General features: G+C 39.2%; 1 protein-coding gene across 11 annotated transcripts in view; it reads right to left on the bottom strand.

The window, feature by feature from the left end:
- Positions 1-21,223, bottom strand: part of Nebl (nebulette) — a 114,327-nt gene that overhangs the window by 44,964 nt on the left and 48,140 nt on the right. For 9 of the 11 annotated variants that reach the window (XM_021240503.2, XM_087207101.1, XM_087207106.1 and 6 more), the window contains 8 exons: positions 20,769-20,876; positions 16,711-16,821; positions 13,578-13,688; positions 11,222-11,332; positions 6,275-6,385; positions 5,999-6,109; positions 3,479-3,583; positions 1,224-1,316 (listed from right to left, as the gene is read on the bottom strand). In XM_021240503.2, coding sequence (XP_021096162.2) covers positions 1,224-1,316; positions 3,479-3,583; positions 5,999-6,109; positions 6,275-6,385; positions 11,222-11,332; positions 13,578-13,688; positions 16,711-16,821; positions 20,769-20,876 — 861 coding nt within the window. Of the gene's footprint in view, positions 1-1,219; positions 1,317-3,478; positions 3,584-5,998; positions 6,110-6,274; positions 6,386-11,221; positions 11,333-13,577; positions 13,689-16,710; positions 16,822-20,768; positions 20,877-21,223 lie in introns of all 11 variants that reach the window. The other 2 variants (XM_087207111.1, XM_087207104.1) reach the window with 2 other exon arrangements.

Genomic DNA, 21,223 nt, shown 5'->3' on the forward strand with positions numbered 1-21,223 from the left:
TTACTGTTTGCTAGAAGAGGCTGTGGGATGCTGGGAGAAGCAATGATATTCTGTGCTGCTTTGTGTGATTCTCCTCCGGTGGGAAGCTCAGCACCATTAAAGATGGATATTTTCATTTTCAATAGGACCCTAAACCAATCAAGATGGCCCAGTCATTTGACTGTAGGCTCTAGGACTCCACACTGCAGAACATTTATATCTGAGAACGCTGACAGGTACATTTCAGACATTATCACTTGGAAGTGAAGGAAACAGAATTCTTACAGTTTCACTTTAAAGTGTTTTACTATAGCATCACCTTGCCCCACCTACACTCGCCATAAATGCAGGCACGCACTCTTTCTCCCAAGATGCGACTTAAGGGTCAGGGTTACCCTCAGAGGAGTGGCACCTAGGCAGTTCTACTAGCATCGCCTAAAGCAAAGTTCTAGAAAGTACTGTCTCCAAGGTGACGGTGACGCGGTAAGTCAGGAAAGAGGGTTTAAGGAAAGAATCATTTTAATTTCCTCAACAAGAAACGATTCTAAATACACATGTAAGAACAGCTATTGGTAAAGGTAACAGTGTCAAGCCTTGAACCAAAGGAATTTTTACTTATAACATTAACTCCCTCTCCTACACTTCCCTCAGTTCAAAAGTAACTGGAGGGTAAGTTATTTTATAATTTCTAGTAAAAGCATGTGGTTTTTTTTATTAGTGAGAGAAGTAGACAAAAAACGATGAAAACCAGAAACATAAGCAGAAATATTTGTAAAAGGAAGCTCAGAAATGTAACTGACATAGGGTAAAAATGAATTGGTACTATATATTTTTTAAATCTATAACTTTCCTTTAAGCCACCAAATAAATGTCCTGGGGGATTTAATCATTCTGCCAGGGTAAAGTTTTCTCCAAGCTGTGGAGAGGCACTAAAGGTATCCTTTTTCTGCAAAACTTAATACAGTTGAAATTGTGTTCAAAAAGATGAAATGTAACCCTAGATTTCATTCGGATGACCTACATCTTCTATACTCTGATATATCAAAATGAAATGCTGCTTCAGGTTCGTGAGGAACAAGGCTATAGTTTCCATTCTGAAAGTTAGACCTTTGATATTTGATGAAATCATATTTCAGTAAATTGAAGAATAAAAGAAAAAGTAGCCTGCTGAGCAAAGAGCTAAGAACATTTCCTGAGTTTCTGTTTGCTTAGGGAAAGGCTAATTAATGCTATGGAGAACTTACTGAACTAATATTTTGCTGATTTTTCTTCACTCGTTCAATCTCCGGAGTCTCTTTTATTGCTGTCCCAGCTCCTACTTCCTTCTTATAAAATACCTTTATTAGAAGAGAAGGAAAAGAACTATAAGCTTCTTAGATTTCAAGGCCTAGATCCGACAGTCATAAAATGCCATTTCTCAGGTTTTACAGTAATGTGCATACTGCTCCTATTTATGACTACCAACATTATGCAAATCAATGAAATAGTTCATTATGACAATAAATGTCTAACTTTGGTTTCATATCCCAAAAACATACATACAAGTAACCCTGCTCTGAGTCTTGATCGACACCTTAGCAAACTGTAGATTATTTGCTTTTAGAATATAAATTGGCAAACTAGAGTCTCACCCATCAAATACAGATACATGTCACATGCATGGAGAAAAATCAGAGCATATTACAACAGCCCATTAAGAAGCAAGCATTTGAAAGTGTAATAAGGACTAAAAGGTATGATCGATGATGGAAACAGGAAGAAAAGGTGCGAAGGGGAAGGGAACTGGGAGGGGTAGGGGGAAGGAAAGAAGGGAATGGGATTAATATGAGCAAAAATGGCACCAAAGACTTTGTAAACAGGGAGGAATGGAGGGGTTGAAGGGAGGGCTGGGCAAGGGTGAAAAATAAGAACCAAGAGAGACTATGTAAAGGTGCAAATTTCCAATGATGAATGTCATTATATTGTACACCTAAAATGTACCAATAAATTAATTTTTTAAAAAAGAAACAAGCATTTAATTTGAAAATAGTATGAAATCCTCAGCAACTGCTATTTTTCTAAAAGCAAAGATGCCTTGTTCTCTCCTAAGAAAATATTAACTTTACTGGCAATATCAACATTAATTCAAAGTTTATTTTCCTCCAACTTCACTTATTCATTTACTCCCCTTCCCCATCTTTCCATCCCTACCAACATCCTCTACCCCTTCCAAACACAAAACAAAACAAAAATCAAAAGCACTCTACAAGAAAAGTGATGCTGAGAAAAAGCACATGAGGACAAAATGAGTTCACCTCCTGATGTCTGGTGATCCAGTGGGCCCCAGCGGCAGTGGGACAGAAATGTTTTCCTCGGCAAGCTAAAATCTGGAATACTATAGAATCGCAGGGGTCAAGAGCCAAAACGGCCTCTTCTTCCAACCTTTCAGAGAGAATTTTCCATTTCTTGGGACAGCCTGGCCCTCTGTGTGGAGGCCCAAGAGGTGCCTGACCAGCATACCTGAGAGCTGGAGCTCGCCAATGAATTAGGAAGAAGAAAATACTCCCACAGCCTCAACCTACTAGAGTTTACATTTTTAATTAGACACCTGCTTCACTAGTCAATGATTGAGTCAATGCTACATTATGATACGGACTTATGGTCAGTTTTCATAATTCTAAAACAGAATTCAAATTTATGCATCCATTAAACAAAGGCCAATCAATCTCTTCTTTAACAATGTGGATCCGATTCCTACCCTTCAAATTAAAGATATGAAAGTTTAGGACTTAGCTATGAACTCGTAAATCTGTAGACATATTATCCACACAAACACACAAAGAACAGGAAGAAAATCATTTCATATGACTACTTTCATGTTCAAAGTAAAATCTGTGTAGAAGGTGAGGACTTTTTCCATGAGTTAAACTTTAAAATTCGGTAAATAATTGTCACTTGAATCTAATGTAAAATTCAAATTTGTAATTCCAAACAATCATGACAAATTATAACTTAAGAGAATATTTGGAACTTTTATTGTTTTGAAGAAATAAAGGTAATACATTTGGCAAAAAAATTCAAACACTACAGTAAAAAGTCAGATAATGGGGGGAGCCACTCCTTACAAAACATAAAACTTCAAGGAGGTAACAATAATAACAACAAAAAAAAACACTTGTCAAGCATCCCTATTCAAAAATCCAAACTCTGAATGCTTTTTGTTTTCAAAAACAAATTCAAAATTTTATGTGTGTCTCTCAGCCACCACACATGGAAAATTCCGTAACTAACTCCATGGAATGGGTCTCAGTCAATAAACAGGCATACCAAAAATACTGCACAAAATTACTTTCAGTTCAAGCATATAATGTGTATATGAAACACAAATGAAATTCGTGTTTAGACTTGGGTCCTGTCCCCAGCATATCTCATTATGTACATAAGAAAACACTGCAAAACTTTAAACACCCAAAATATTTTCCTCATTTCCCATGAAGGATACTCTCCCCTGGCTACTCACCGCACTAATGTTTTGTTGAGTTGTCTTGATTCTCTGAATTTCAGGAGTATCTGCCACAGTGGAATAGTTAGAAAGCATTTTCTCTGCTTCATCCTTATACTTTTTCTAAAAATATAAACAGTGAGTATAAGAGAGACAGAGAAACAGAGAATGACGCTGCTTCTTCCAACTCTACTGCAACCCATGGCTCTAAATCACATCTTCTAACTCATAGCTGCTCATGCAACACCAAAAACAAAGGCAGCACGCTGACAGTCCAGCCAGGCAGCCTCACCTCTACTCAGACTACGGGGGCCGCCTCAGTCCACTTGGACACTCAGAGGGCGACCTCTACGTCCTTCCCACTGTAGGACCCACTCTGACGGGACCAGTATGGTCCTTGTTCAAATGGCCCAGCAGCACCCGAGAAGTAACCTGATCCCGTATCTGCTTTTCTATGCTTTGCTTCCTAATTTAGGTAAAGATGTGTTTGGGAAAGGGAAAGGTACCAGCATTTTTGCACTCGAGATAAAAATATTTCAATTTTCTGTCTACAGGAGCTATGGTGAAACCTGGGCAATATCTGACATGTAGCACCAGTGCGTATGTGACACTCAGTACGTGAGCATCACCCTAAATACTCGGCACATTTTAACTGACTTAGTCGATCCCCAAGCAGATGTCATCATCCCCATCTTACAGAAGGGGAAACTGAGGCCCGGATACTAAGTGTCAAAGCTAGGATTTAAACTCAGGCACCCCGGCTAATGCAGTTAACCACGATAGCATCCTGCTGCTCGAAGGGAAAGCACCTACTGTCCCTGAGAAATTGCATCGCAGCATCAATGCATCCTCATCGGTATTCCACTGCACCCTGCCGTGCTTAAAACCGGTGAAGTCAGATGTCCGCGGGTGTCACACGCAGGCTTTCAGCAGGACATGGGGCAGCCTGGGCACCACTTCTGAGAGGCCTCTGCTCCTGCTACTTTTACTTTCAGGTGGGATGCAGCCCTTGGTAACTCTACGTGTGCATGGCTGTCAGATTGGCCTGACGCTCCCCCAAGGCAAAACTGTGTCTGCTTTCCAGTGAGCAGGCACTCAGGAAGTGTCGCCGAGTGGTGAATAGGCTTGGCATTCTTGAGACAGCAAATTTCCTCCACTGGCCGAAAGGTCCATTTGCCTATTCTGTGTACTGTGTTTCCCTAGGATTTTATTCAGCGAATGCAGCCTGAGCCAGCGTCTCCAAGTTGATACGTTGGCAAGAGACCCTGAACAGAGAGCAGAGCTTTCAACCCTTCCCAACTGCTGTCACTCGGGCAGGCAGAGGAGCAGACACCCTTGGACATTCTGACTCCACCAACTTGGTATTTCCATTTGGATCCAGGATGTTTAGGCTTGTTGCTTAGGTTTTAATCAGAATTCTAACAAATGTAGCCAGATTTTGTCCAAAAAAATTTTCAGCATAAATTCTATTAATCAAACAATCTCTTTCTCAATTTGCTGTAACTATTTTCTTTTTTGCATTCTCCTGTACTATTTTTTCCATTAGGGTTCATTCTTTTCCATGCAAATTTTATAGCAAAGATAGTATTCACTAATGAAAGTTTTTTCCCAAGTCAATTTAGAAATAACCTCTTCTTTGTAAATGATTTTCTTTGAGATCATTATTTCTCTCGCATCAGTTTTTTAAGAGACCATGTGATAGGTATGTACTTGTTAAATATGTTTTACTATAAAAATAGCTCTTCCCTTAATTTTTAGTTAATATTCAATTTTACCTCATACTTTGTACCGTTTTAGCCACTATTATTTTATTTGGAGATGATTATTTTAATAATAATATTCATTATGAAGTGGTCAAGAGTCAAATCTTTGGAATTATTTTTCGTGACTGTGAGCAGAGAACATTCAAGCCAAGTATGTAATGAAATAAAAAATTTAAAAGAAGGTCAAATGTCCCTGTGCTCAAAACAAGGGGATAACGGGGGGCTTTGGCACTATATAACATCTGCTAAACTGAACTGAACCTACACAACAGCTGTCCTTTTAATTAATACATTTAATCAAGTTTGGCCAATGGTTTCTTACTAATGGAGAGCACTGACTGGATGCAAAGCCTTCAAAAATAAAATAAATCACAGAGTCACACAAAATACACAGGGATTGGATATTAGAAACCAAAGTACAGGGCCGGGGATTTAGCTCAGTGGTTCCGGCGCCTGCCTCACAAGCGCAAGGTCCCAAGTTCGATCCCCGGTACCAAAAAAAAAAAAAAAACGAAATGAGAAACCAAAGTATAAATAATCTAGAGAGGAAAAAAGATAGATATAGAAAACAAGGAGACAGATCTTTTGCCAATGGAAAGGAAACCAAGAGCTAGAGGGAGACTGAATGGAGGGGAAGAAAAACGGGGGAGAATGGAGATGTGTTAGCTCCATGGACCAATTCTCACAAGGAATGTCACTGTTATGCACTGCAAACAAACTAATAAAGAAATTTCTGCAAAGAGTACACTGCCCTGACACCACGTCTCCTACCCACCTGGCTGTAGATTTCAGACACCCTCTTGGCTTGCAGCATCCCTGGGATATCCATGCTTACTTGCATTCCTTTCCCCTTAATTTCACTTTCTAAGTCTTTCTTATACTGTTTCTAAAAGGACAGAAAATAACCACGGTGATTTCTTCGGCTTTGAGAACAAGGTAGACATTTACGTTTTCAGCAGCAAAGGCCCTCCCTTGCGTGGAAGCCCCGTTTGTATTCTTCCTGGACACAACCATGTCTCTGTGTGAGGCGTGGTGCCTGCTACTCCCTCACCTGGCTGGCCATCTCAGATGCTCGCCGAGCTCTCTGCACATCGAGAGTGTCCGCACTGACCTGCATGCCTTTCCCTTTCACTTCAGTCTCCAGATCTCTTCTGTAGTCTTTCTGCAGAACATGAAACATGCAGTTAGTGCCCTACAATCATTCAAAACCTTGCTGAAAGACTGTTCTGTCATTTGGACATCAGGACTAGTTCTTTTGCATTAAGTTGGACACTTTGTTTCAATAGAAAAAGAGCTTTAACTTGTCGTAGAGACATGACATGGAGAGAATTAGTCCCAAGTAACCAGGAGGCTTTTGTCTACAGATGTGAATTAAGAAAAGGAACAGAGTGACGTGGGGGAAATTTTATACTGCAATACAATAAACTCCATAAGTACTGGTTAAAATATAACCCGGCTGACAAATGTTCAAATGTGATTGTAAATCGTTGCTTTCCACACTTGTTGCAACTTGCTGCTCCTCATTCCAAACCATTCTGCTTCCATGAGTTTGGCCCAATTCTTTGGGCCCTGTGGGGCTTAAGATCATTATAGTCCCTCCCTCTCCCTGAGTGACTGGTTCAGTGACGGCACACTTCTTTTTCTGCGGAAGATCACAGACTTTCATTTTCCTTCTGGACATGAGCAAAGAAGGTTGTAGCCTAGGAGATGCTGAAAGTTTCTTCAGAAACTGAAGAAAACCTGCCTTTGAACTGAAAGTCAGGAATGGAGACTGAATCACATTACACCTATGCATCTCTTAATGATGGGGATACATTCTGAGAAATGTGTCACTCTGCAGTTCTGCTGCTGTGTGAACATCTTAGAGTGTATTCACACAAATCTCCACGGGACAGCCCACAGCACACCCAGGAAGTATGGTGTGCATGGGATCCAGCCTGCTGCTCCAGGGACAGGCTGAACCCAGCCACACAAGATGGAGCCAAGCACAAGAGAACATGACACAATCAAGGGACTCTGGGAAACACAAGATGTATGAGGCTGCTGCCGGCATACCGCAGCATGTTAGTTTACAATAAACTCTTTTTTAACAAGTAGAAAGAATACCCTCAAATGATGAGAAGTATAGTAAATACACAGACCAGTAGTAGACGTTTATGATCACTTTCAAGTATTATGTCCTGAACATAATTGTGTGTGCTGTAGTTTTATACAACTGGCAATGCAGTAGGTTTGTTTACACCAAAATAGCTACAAACACAAGAGTAATATGTTGCACTACAACATTAGGATGGCTGTCATGTTGCTAGGCAATGGGAATTTTGCAGCTCTACTACAATTTTATGAGATCACCATCATATATGTGGTTTGCCACTGACCAAAAGTCATTCTGTCGCACATGACTGTATCTGGGTCCTAGATGGAGCCATACCTAAGGATTCGTCTACGTTCAATGATAAGAACAATAAATTGCCTGCTTTTTAAAAAGGCAGCTTGAGAAATGGATCACCTGTTACCAAACAGTCATAATTACAGACACACACATCTGAAGGGATCCTGTCACATTTTAAAATTGATAGTAAAAGTTAGCAGGCTGTACACTTACATTTGTGTATTTTCTTTTTTTTTTCCTTTTTTCTTTTGGTACCAGGGATCGAACTGGAGTCCTTGCACTTGTGAGGCAGGCGATGGCACCACTGAACTAAATCCCTGGCCCTATTTGTGTATTTTCTATAAGTTATTCTTTTAAAAATTACTGAAAGAACATGAACTATACCTAATTACATTTCTTCTAAACAGTTATTTCTGATTATACTGACATGCTCAGGACCTGTAGATTCTCTGCTATGAGGTAGATGCTGGTTCGCTTATTTGTGCTGTTCTGAACAACCTTTTTAAAACTATTTAAAAACTTCAAATAAGTTATAAACAAAATTCACAATCATAGAGAAATGTTGTATTTTTCCCTATCGTCTACTTATAAGTTAGCTTGTTTTTACTAAATTACACGCTCAGTTGCATTCTCCTAATTAAAAGTTCAGGTAATAATGTTTAACTACCAAAAATAATATTCAATTATTATAGTGTCAGAGCAAAGCACTCGTTTTTAATAAACCTATCTAAAGCCCTAAAACCACACATTTAATTTGAAGGCTAATGTAGGCAGAACCAGAGCCACTGGCTAGAGACAGGCACCAAGATTCCATGGTAGAAGTCTTTCACTCAGTTTTCCAATTCGAACTGTCACATCTAAAAATGTTCTAAAGCACACTGACTACAGCAGACACCAGTTATATCAGTTATTTGTTATTGCTACCTAATAAAACACGTTCATCTGTATTCCAAGAGAACAAACCCTAGCGCATAAGTGCATTCAGAGCCTTTGTCCACGTCACGTTGCTAAGGTCTCACTGGCTCCGAGTCCCATGGTCAAGCCCATAGACGTGGGAAGGTTTGTCTATTGGGGGTCAGCAACATAAGAATATACAGGAACACCTTGGTTTACGAACTTCATTTGTTTTACGATTTGGGGATATGTCTGAGTTTGTGTTTGTGTGGAGAAGACGGCTGTGTTCATGTTTGTTACCCAGTGCAGAGTTTGCAAACAAAAGCAAAATTTTGCCGAACGCATCTGTTTGTGAACTGAACTGTTTGCAGACAGAAGCATTCGTGAACTGAGGTGTTACTGTACTGTATAAACCTTACTTGAAAAATAAGCTTTGGATATTAAAAATAAGCCACCCAAAGTCCCAAACTTCGGATGAAAGGGATTTAAAGCTTTTTAATTTGGCAAAACTGGACATGACTATGATTATTTGCCAATCAGATACTCAGACTGCAGAGACCATAGCATCACCAATATTGGTTTGAGCTACATGTAACCTGAATACAGCTGCCTCCTCTAAATCTGTTCGCCCCTAGGTTTTCAGTAACAAAATTTTCACTGTTTTCCTAGTATATGGTCCCAAACAACAAAGAGAAATCTAAATCAGCATGTCATGGAACAAGTAAATTAATTAACATGGTAAAGAAAGATCTGAATGCTAAAATGGTCCTACTTCCTATGAAAGGCATATATCCTAACAGTCTGTTCCTAGGTAAAAGGGTAAAATAAAATACCTGCTCTCTCCATATTTCTTCTCTAGGGAAAGGACACTTTCAACTGGCTTCTTCACTAGCCCTGAACTCCCATTCTGCTGCCCCATGCTCCAATCCAGTAACTTGCAGTAGTACCAGACAGAAGCTCCTTCTTATAGTAAAAACTTTCAGACAGTTGTGTGATTATGGTTTCTGGGTTTCAGTATGCAGATTAAAAGGGTAAGAATGGAAAGAGAATTGTGATTAGGAAGCCACTGCAATGATCCTGGTAATGGCGATGGTAGCTTAGACTCAAGTGAGGAGTAGATGGATTCAGAACACCGCTATGGGGCTAGAGAATAACACTTGGTGGCCAGAAGAATCAAGGTGACCTATGTGATGAGGTTGGGAAGGCAAATGGGAGACAGGGATGAAGAGCTGAGACCCCACTACACATCCTCCGTGTGGACGGACACACAAGGTAAACGGTTACCTACGCACATCCAAGCTGGAGAGCACAGCTTTATTCTTTCGGAACTGGGGACTGAACCACAGTGTTTCTGTAAGAATGACATTAGCCTGTATGAAGTGGCACAGAACAAGGCCCATAAATATTACAGGGAAAAAAGAAACACAAAACAGAATATATGGTATGACCATATAAGTTTAAGGCTACGTGTGTATGTACATCAAACAGATATGGAAGGCTCCACAACCTACAATAATGGCTCTCTCCTAGGAAGAGAACAGAGTCAGAGGAGGGGTACCAGGGAGTTTTCAAGTCTGTTCAGCTACTCCTGCTGTTCACCGCTGGCTGCCATTTCCAAATGGAACCCTTGTCCATTAGGGTTAATAGTTGCATGCTATTTCCAGTTCCTCTGTCTAAACCAATCATGGCTACCTCATTTCCAGCCAGTGCCCAACCCTGGGAATCAGACAGCTCCCAACATAGCAATTCCCAGGCAGTGAGTCAGCCATCTCTGGCCTCCTGGAGTCCTTGGGTGGCAGTCAACGCTGAGTCAGCTCTTCCTAACCCTAAGAGTCACAGAAGAGCTCTGAATAGCCACTTGGAAACCCCCACCTAACTATCCTTGAGGTAACTGTCACCTCTTAACCTACACCTCACATTTCTTTCCACATACACTGCTTACAAAACCACCTCATCCAAAACATTCTCCCTCCTGTGATTCTCTTATGCCCTCAGAATCTCTGGGGAAGTTAAGGAAGTACAGAGCCAGTTATAGGCTATTTCCTCTGAAAAACATACATATGGTTTGACTCCTACAACTTTGTTAGGTGGTATCCATCATATCACAGCATCTAAGACAAAACTTCTAAATTAATAGGGTTTACATACATTACATAAAGAGAAAAATGGTATTGGATGAATAAACATGGTCACTGGGGATGTCTAATGCCTGCATCCTAAATGCTGGCCCAGATATTCCAGGCCTGGAGAGGAGGTCAACAGAGGGTATTTTAAGAACTCACAGTCACCCAGAAATGGAGACTGTTCTCATATTAGTGTCTCAACATGTGGTTTTCGAGTTCTCAGAAAGCTGGAAATACAACTACGCCAAGCATGATGCATCTTAAAGAAAACATTTATCATGACCTACATTAACATGAGGTTTGTTGTACTTTGGAATAAAGTGTACAGGAATATGTTGCATGTATGCATGTCCATGAGTGTGTATTCTATTAAAATGCCTTTCCCCAAGCTTCCTTTGATGTATTTAAAGAATATGAACAATGCAAAAACTATAAATTTTCAAGTAAACACGATTTTGAAATGGTTTCTATTACCAACTATCAAACAAGTCAGAGAACTCTGAGAATTCCATGAACTAATTAAGTTGCTAATAGGGTTTGTTAAGTTCCAAAGTAGGAGTTCAAGATCTCCACAATTAACTCCAGTCACCTGGCTGGCTAGCTTGGTAGCATTTTTGGCACGCTGTATTTCCAGGGTGTCGATGCCAACTTGCATTCCCTTCCCTTTAATGATTGACTCCAGGTCCTTCTTGTACTCTTGCTGTAAAAGATAACATTTCACAACATTCAGACACTCCATAAACAAACATGTACCCGTAGTCACTGACAGTAAAAACACAGCCAAACATATTTAGAGAGAGAGCACACAGTCTAGTTTGTGATCACCCAGAACTAAATTTTCTGAACTGCATAAAACTCTAATACTATTCTTACTGAAGAAGGACATATAAAGCTCTGGAGAGTCTCAGTGTTTAAAAAAAGGCAATTACTGGGTGAGAATCTTCATGGAAAACTGTCCTGAGGGCTGGGGGAGAAGCAAGTGGGTTTGAGTGGGTTGGTGTTGCAGAAAGAGGGTGTCTTGGGGCTGGAGCACTCAGTAGCTGTGCAACACTGAGAATGTTTCTAACCACCTCTGGGCCACTCTTCTGTGTGGCAGGGATGATGGCAGATCTACGCCGGGCCCACTGTGAGAATCAATGAGTCCACACATAGCAGAGCCCAGCACACAACTCAACACTGAGAACTTTCTTTGGTCTTTCATCACCATGCCCCCCACCCCTCCATCCTTCCAATGCAGGCTGATTTGTTGCAACTGCTACTATCATATTGCCATTCAAGTGCATCTGGCTGGACTCTGCCATTGAGGGCTTGATACAAGTTTTCCAAATATAACTGACAAGTGACTACAAGGCTAGACTGTGACTGGACACAGCACTGCAACAGAAGAACTTAGAACTTCAGAATAATGTGATAATAATATTGGTCAAAGACACTTCAGTGGACATCTGATGCCTGTGGTGGACTGGCACCTATTCCTCATCTTCTGGCAAAAAGCTCCATGATTTTCTTCAGAGAATTACCTCTAACCCCCATCAGTCCATATGCTTTTAGGGGATTGATTTTAAATACCTTCCTTCTCCTCCTCCTCCTCCTCCTCCTCCTCCCCCTCCCCCTCCCCCTCCTCCCCCTCCTCCCCCTCCTCCCCCTCCCCCTCTTCCTCCTCCTCCTTCTTCCTCCCCCCCCCCCGTCATTTTGGGACATGGTCTTGCCAAGTCACCAATCTGTCCAGATTGCGCTCAATCTCCCAAAGCGCTGGGATTACAGGTGTGCACCACTCCACCAGGCTTTCCGGCATGTGTTTTTAATTCCACTGAAATGCTTTTAAAATCTTTCCTTTATTTAAAGAGTATAAAGACAGCCAAGATAAATATGATTTTTTTAAAGTACACATAAATGTAGAGAATTTTGTACTTGGGACACTGTTAAACAACTTAGGAAGTTAACTAAACCATGGCTCACACGAGAGGCCATCATCACACTGCACTCTTCTGATCCCAGACCCAAAGACTGGGTCAGTGGTGAGCATGGAACAGAGTGGATCTGAGCAGACTCAATCCTAGGACCCTTGCTGGGACTCCATAAGCCAGACACTCACTTCCCTGGGGTAAGTGGCCATAGATAAAGAGTTATTCTGGGGTGATCTCATGGCAGCCACCAGCCAAGAGTGAACAGAGAGGACAACAGAACTGCCAGATGAAGGAAGAGGGATTTCATTTGAGCACCAGAAAGAAACTGGATCTTGGACTTTTCTACTCTGTCAACTAACATATTCCTTTGTCACATAACCCAGTCCAAACTGGCTTCTGTACCTAATTAAAAGGGTTGTCATCATTACTATCCTCCTCGTCATCATCACTACAATGCAACACACGGAGACAAGGCTGTAAGCTTTTTGACTGCTAAATTCAGCTAGATTCTCCTCAAAGCATGGTGCCATTACCTGATACCAAAATAATGGCACAATACAAGGATTAAAGAGACTGAAAGCACTTCGGAGACATTTCGTTTCTTCTTAAAAATTTCACAGAAAGTGAGAGGTGGCCACTCTCCTTAGATGAAGAGATTTAATGGAGCAGCTAGGCGAGGATGAGGACGGGGAGTGGTCTGCTGAGAGCAGGATGGCATGAACTTTCCCACCACTAGGAGAGACCGATCCCGACAGCAGACCTTCCTAGTCTTTAGCTTCTTACTTGCTGAGAGATCAAGCCAAATCTCATAAAACTGTTTGGGCACGTTATACAGATTTTCCCGAAGATGGAGCAATGGTCGTTTTTCTCATACTACATAGAAAGTAGATTATGAGCACTGATTTATTTTTAATTCATCATCTGGGAGAAGACTATTTACCACTAGGACATAGTTGATTATATAAACTTTGCAGAATGTTTACTGATAAGGAAATCAACTGAAAATGTGTACACTGTAAGTTAAGTAAGTTTACTCACCTCGCTTGCTATTTCAGATGCTCGTTTTGCTCTTTGAATATCCAGAACTTCTGAATTAAGTTCCATTCCTCTCCCTTTTATTTCATTTTCCAAATCTTTTTTATATTCTTTCTATAAGATAAGAATATGACCATTCAAAGCTTACCAGAAATTAACTATTTTATGTGTTTTCTAGAGATTGCAGACAGAAGTTATCACTAGGAAGGAAGGAATTAGACTGCTGGATATTCATGCTTATCTCTCACAGAAATTTCATTTTCTCCTCTGTCAAATTCAGAGCGGCATCTAATATTACCAGTCTTTTCTCTTTATGCTTTCTCCCAATATGTTTTAGAGCCACCATGCATTTCAGAAAAAGACGTTTTTCCTCTATATGGCAAAGAAGATCTTAAGACTGCATGCCATTGCTTATTTCAAGTATTTAAATTGTCTGTTAAATGGGAATTAGCAAAAGAATATGGTTAGAAAAGAATGGAAAATTACAAAATTAAAAGGATTGCTGTGGCCAAAGTTTTTTTTTTTAACTTTCCATTTTAGTCAAAGATTTGTAAAACCAAATAATTTCCCACAGGTTGATAATACATACTTTGAATCTCTCCTTTTTTAAAATTATATTTCAAGTAGCTCCAAATGCCTGACAAATGCTTCTATAGAACTTACTATTTTCTAGTCATGAGTTGCTTGTTATCTTACTTAATTGCACTATAAAACAGTCTCTTCTTCCCATTAAACTAAGTTTCATTTATGACTTGTTTGCCAGATGGAAGATGAAATTCCTTTTAATGATAAGAAATCAGGTTCCAGTTAATTGGAGAATGCATTTCGTGCATTTCCCTTTTGTCTTATGTTAACTAAATTAGCCCGTTCCCTTCTCGACTACTACCTTATTATTCACAGTCATGGTCTGCCCAGCATCACGGAAACAGCTCTGAGTCAAATGAGCCAGGTGACAAAGCTCTCTCATTTACCTAGTCATATGACTCAGCCTTGATTTCCATCTTAAAAGATGAAAATAAAAATGTGTGTTCTACCAATGTCAAAGACCAACAGAAGGAATCAAGTGAAATTAAGAATAAAATGATATTTTGGACACTCTAAGTGGCAATGTAAATGTAAAAGCCATAAAGTAAGGAAAGTAATGTCCACTTACCGCTCAACGCTTACACTTAGAAAGTGAAGTTTTAACTTCATTAAAACACCAAGTGCCTGATTTTAAAGTTAGACATCTCTATAATTTAATTAAAGATTTTAAATCACAGTTGGTATGGACTAAATGTTCATGTCCACAGAAGACATATGTTGAAGCCCTAACGACCAATGTAATGGTATTTTGGGGGTGAGAGGTGCCTTTGGAGATGATTAGGTTTGAGTGAGGCTTTGAGTGTGGGCCCCCATGATGGGACTGCTGGCTCAGCTGGAGGAGAACAAAGTTCTCTTTCTATGAGGACACAGCAAGAAGGCAGCTGGCAAGCCAGCAAGAGAGACCTCACCAGGAACCAGTCCACTAGCACCTTAACCTGGAGCTTTCTAGTCTCCAGAACTATGAGAAATGTCTGTTTTTAAGCTACCCAGTCCATGGTATTTTGTTATAGCAGCCTCTAGCAGGCCAATACAATAATCTTATTCCGTAGATCTATTTTACTGAATCAGTAAATTCACATTGTTATCAACTTAATCTTGCTATATTTTGTTTAATGGAAAAATTGTTAGCATTATTACTCTTCTATTATTCATTTTCAGATAATTAGTCATATTTCTCCCCCTTAAACAAGAGGAATAGAAGAAAAGGGCAATGGCATATATTAGTCATTTATGGATCTCAAAATAGTTCTTATATTGCCATTTGTGTGTCAATCATAAGACACCCCTTTAAAAATTCATGTGAACAGCACATACTTTTTAAAGGAAAGGCAGCAATAGTAGGAAGTTGCCATCTAATTTGTCTTCAATTTCAAAAAAAAATTATTGAAACTAGAAGTGAAAAAAATAGAGGAGCAAGAGCAATCTTACAGAAATTGCATGCCTATTCAGGGAGGCGCCATTACAACAGTGGCTCATGTTCAAGGTCTAAGCCCAGAGACATGGTACTGGCCATGGTACCTGGCATTTGTTTATTAAACAAGTTCCTACTGATGCTCTTCTCCGTAGAAATTATGCTTTAATTTATTTCGCTGATTGAAGACACTTCATTCAGGAATCATTTTTTTGGCTCAAAAATTCACCTGAAGTGGAATTTCACTTTCTATTTTTAAAACATATGCTCCATTTGTTTGATATATAATTATTTCATTATATTTATCCCATTATTATGATCCTAATTATATTCAGGGACTACTTCCTATTGAAGCAGAGTTAGAAGAGCTCGAGGTTACTATTCAGCCATTTAAAAAAACACACACACACTGGGCCAGGGATTTAGCTCAGTGGTTTTGCCGCCTGCTGCGCAAGCACAAGAACCCAAGTTCGATCCCCAGTAACAAAAAAGAAAAAAAAAAACATTTAAAAGGGATGGACCACGGGCATGATATTTTTAATCATCAAGTTTGACGACCTTAATGTTCAACAAATTCAATACATTAATTCTGATCCAAAATCCATCATTATGTTTGGGGAGAAAGAATGAAATGAAAAATGAACATGAGTTCCTTAGTTCTATGTGTTAATTACATAATTTTCCCATATTAGGACTTATACATAATAATAATACCATTGCTCCAGACTTTCTCATGGGAGCACCTCATTTCTGATATCAAATGTCTTAACAATGTGCAGGGAAGCTACTAAACAACCTGATTCTAATATATTTTTATAGTAACTAAATTTGAAAGAATCATTTGCTCCACCTATATTCAAAATATATTTTTTAAAAACTAATGCTATGATGTTATTAACACAATGCTTATACAGCTTCTGAGCTATAATCAAAAGATGAAAACCACATTTTTCAAGTTTTCCCAAAAAACTTAGATAATTTCTTCCCTTAACTTTAAATAGATGTGTCAACACACACTTGAAAGGGTAAAAGTTAATATTTCAAACACTCAATTAGCAGAGAATTGTTCAGTAAATATTTCCTGGGTTATTGCTTTAGATTTCTTTTTATGCTATTTAATAGAAAATAGTAAGAGCCTACCTCCCTCAGAAGGTTGGTGATGTACTTTACATGTAAAAATTCAGGAGTCTTGTCTAAATCCAGTGAAGACCTTCCTTTAATCTCCTTCTCAAAATCCTGTTTGTAAACTTTCTGTGAAATGACAAAATATCATTTGAAATACAGGAAATCCTAGTGACTATTGAAAACATCTTCCCAAAAGAGTTATAGATATCACATTACAGTGATACATGCACACCCATGTTCATAGCAGCTACTAATAGCTGAATACTGGAAGAAGCCTATATGTCCATCATCAGACGAATGGATAAAGAAAATGTGGTATTTATACATGATGGAGCACTACTCTGCCATAAAGAAGGATAAATTGAATCACTTGTAGGAAAATGGATGCACCTGGAGACCATAATGTTAAGTGAAATAAATCAGACACACAAGCTTAAATATTGCATGGTTTCACTTATATGAGAAACCCAAAATATAAATAAAGAGCAAAATAAAAGATAGATAACAGGATGTAAGGAGATGGATCTTTCTCAATGGGGAAGGGAATAAAGAAATGGAGAGGAGAGGAAGGGGGAAAGGGAATGAAAAAAGGAATTAGGATATATTAAGTACATGTACTAACTCTACCCAAGTAATGTAAACATTATATACTGTAAACAACTATTAATAAAAATTTTAAAATTTTAAAAAGAAAACATATGAGAGCAAGAGTTCCTAGAACAAATGGACATTTTGTTATATAATTCCACCATCTCAGAGTCTTATCCACTAGAAAATGATTCCAACTTAATCCTAAATTTCAAGATTCTGCCAAATAGAAGCAGAAACATCAAGGATCATCACGCCCCTCTGATAAATCATTCTACAGGAAGCAGCTTAGCATCTTACTAGCCTGATTAACATCACCCCATTCTAGGGCAGGAACCAGCATGGCTATTTGATTGGATAATCTGATTGGCTCACTCCAAAGGAAGTAGATCCACCCCCTGGAAGAACATCCAGGGCAATGAGATCCACTTAAATCAATGTAGCATTCATGGTCACAGTGCCTTCATCCTTCTCATCATCCTTCTTTTATGAATTCAGGAAACACCATTTCTAAAATGCAATGGAGGGGAATTGGGGGAGGCATAGTAATATTTGTTTAATAATTTTGGCATTGAGAATCTCTCTACGAATTAAGGAATTTGACATGAGTCAGGTACACTGTAAGGAAGATCTTGTTTTGAACCTGGTAAATCAGCCTCCTACCCCTACCCCGTGGTACTGGGGATTGAACCCAGGGCCTTGGCACCTTCTCTCTGAGCTATATCCCCAGCCATTTCTATTTTTTACTTTGAGACACGGTTTCACTAAGTTTCTCAGGCGAGACTCAACCTTGTGATCAATCCCCCTGGCTCGGCCTACCAGAGTTCTGGAATTACCACATTTGGCTTGGATAAATCCTTCTTTAGATGAGCGTTCACCACCAGAAATGAAAAGGGGATGCTGGCAGTGTGGAAGGGCTGGCACCATGACAACATCTACCCTTCACCTGCCTGACACCCTTTAGCTAAGATTCTCGAAATTCTAGCATTGGGGCTATCTATGCCTTTGAAAATTGTGACTAAAAACACAGTCTCTCTAAATCATAAAAATATCCACTTGTGTGAAATATTTACTAAACAGGGGCCAAATTTACTAGCCAAATACCTTATTCAAATTACATCATGAAGACGATAAAAATAAATGAATCCTGAATGAGATGGTTATTCACACAAAGTGAGAAGCTATTCTAGGTTCACTATGTATTTATTATAGAGAAAGGTAATTACATGGATAAAGAAATTCTCCAAACCATGAGAACGAGAAGCATGTCTCCTCCTCCCTTAGCATTTGTGTATAGCAACAATGAGTATCCTATAAATCTAATTGGGAAATTGCACTGGAGGCTTCCAAATTAAAGAACTATATAAATCCCAAGAACAAAAATGAAAAACTTTCCTTTTTTAAATTTGGAACTGATCTAGATAATAGTTATAAGGCTGAATTCAGGCCATTTCTAGGCTAAAGGGACTCTACAAAGTGAAATATATACGTTTGCGCATTTATTTATTTATGCTTGATATTTTACTTCAAAAAGCACTTAACACTGAAAAAATTACTGAAGTAAGTCACTAAGGAAAGTCAACTATGACTGGAACTAGCCAATGGAGAGTTTGAAAAAAAATGAAAAAATCCTCGCTAAGTTTTTGCTAGAAGAGCTACATTTGTGAAAGGGAAGATGAAAACTTTTCAAGAACAGATTTAGAAATTTCTTCTAAAAAACAAACTCAAGGACTAAACCTACATCTAGCATTAGAAGCAAGTGCGATTAGCACAAAGAAAGGCCACAGCAAAGACTCTGGCGGCTTTTCCTGAGAGTATAAATATTTAGCTTTACTCAGAGGAAACTCCACAAGAAATGCAGAGTCAAGCCTACCTCTGAGGAGTGGCAACCAGCTGTGTGACAGCGGACTCCTCTATGTCACTGCCTTGGTCCCATATTTAAAGGCATTTCCATGGCAAACTTTTCATAAGATAGGTACTTTGTTTTTCTAGCCTTCAAAGGATAAGTTTGGTCCAAAGATATTTGCCACTGCGAGAGTTTGCTCTCCCCCAACCCTACAGAGCAGGGGGATAACTGAGGACCCTAAAAAAATCTAACACTTATGACACTAATTAAAGGGAAAAGACGTCTCACTTGGCGGCAGGGAAGAATCAACTGAGTGAAGAAAAGCCAGAGACTATCACAAGAGATGTGGCGCTAAAATCCAAAATCATGAATTATAATCATTTTGAACTCAGAAACATGGCATCAGGGTGAATTGACCGTGAACTGTGTGAGGTAAGGTTCAGGGTTTGTGGGCGGGAGGACAGTTAACTGCTTAGAGTGCAGAAAAAAGAAGGAACCACAGGATGAGAATGCTCAAAGGGTCCTCAGCATGAACATTTCTGTGGCCAGAGATCAACAAAGGGAAGAGAGGAACAGAGACAGGAGCCGGGGGCACCCTGTGGAAGACAAGGGTGATGTCTCCCCCCGACACGCCTCAGGGGTGTCTGAAGATGAGTACAACAGCTCAACAACTAGCAAATGCTGACAAAGTCTCCATGAAAGGTTTTGTCCAGATGTCATCATTTCCCCAGGCATTGGATCTTTTTACTGGAAAAAGGCCTGGCCATTGAGCACACCCACCTGGTCGCTACCATTATTTCTGCCCTTTTGAAGCAATAATGCAGGTATTTCCATAGAATTTGGATTTTGCTATTGAGGAAACCTTATACCTGTATGCCTGGTCCCCAAAATAGAAGAGAAGAAGAAATCTCACTGAGACAGAGAAAACCCAGTCTGAGGAATATCTGGATGTAACTCAGCATTATCTTAGGTTAAGAACAAAGTAAGCAGGGAAAAAATTCAACTATTCACTGAGAAAGAAAAAGAAATCAATTAAATAAGTTCATAGAAAAAAGGAATTGTGCGTGATTTTGACTCCATCTTAAAGCACTGGCAGTTACTAGATATGTAATTTTATTTAATAGAATTAATTTCATTGGATATATCATAAACCTAGAGAACAATACTTTCCTAGTGCCATTACTTTGAAGATTAAGTGAGCACGCATATAAAAGGCTCTTAGTATATTACCCAGCATAGAATAAGCATTTAATAAATGTTGGGTCTACTATTATTGTAAGAAGGAAAAAGATAAAGCAAACAGCTCTTCATTTTCTTTTAGCATTTAGGTATTCACCATAGTTTTACAGCGGTACAATCTGAAAATGTCAGTTCTATAATCATGGAATCATGATTAAGAAAGACGTTAAGAGCTCATCTGGCTTGATAATCATATTTACCAAATGAGAAAAATTAAGACTGATGTCAAAGTCCTGAACAAGACCCTGGCAGTGGGCACCAGGTCTAGAATGTAGGTTCCTGAATCTGTCCAGAACTGTGCTTTTCCCTCTAGACCCACTAAACATTCTCAACCACTTTCGAATGACAAAACATCTTGTGCACAGGAAGCAGTTAACTGATGACAAGCCCAGCGACCTACCTCACTTTGCATCTTTTGGGCTTCCTTTGAAGCTTGATATGATGGAGTCTCAACAAATTCAAGCATTGACTTCCCTTTATTTTTCTCATATTCTTCTTTATATTTAACCTTCATTGAAAGAAACATTAAAAGAACATAAAAATGAAGGTTGGGGTGTAGCTCAGTGATAAGAGTGTGTGCTTAGCATGTGTGAAGTCCTGGGTTCAACTCCAGAACCAAAAGAGAAAATGAAAAGAAAGAAAAACATACTAAAAAATCAAAAGCCCATATACAGTTCAAAGTAAAATAAATGTGTCCAAAATGAGTCATACTGTTTTCTGAAACCAAGTTATTCGAGCTATTTAGGGTGATCACTGAGTTCCCTGAGGTTAATGACACACGAAGGAAGTAACTGGGTGAAACATAAAATTTTTTGAGGGATAAAAGTAACTTAGAACAACTAAATAATGTAGTTG

The sequence above is a fragment of the Heterocephalus glaber genome, unplaced genomic scaffold (genome assembly GCF_053883595.1).
Source record: "Heterocephalus glaber isolate CG9 unplaced genomic scaffold, H.glaber_assembly_v1.0 deba00000768, whole genome shotgun sequence".
Lineage (NCBI taxonomy): Eukaryota > Metazoa > Chordata > Mammalia > Rodentia > Bathyergidae > Heterocephalus > Heterocephalus glaber.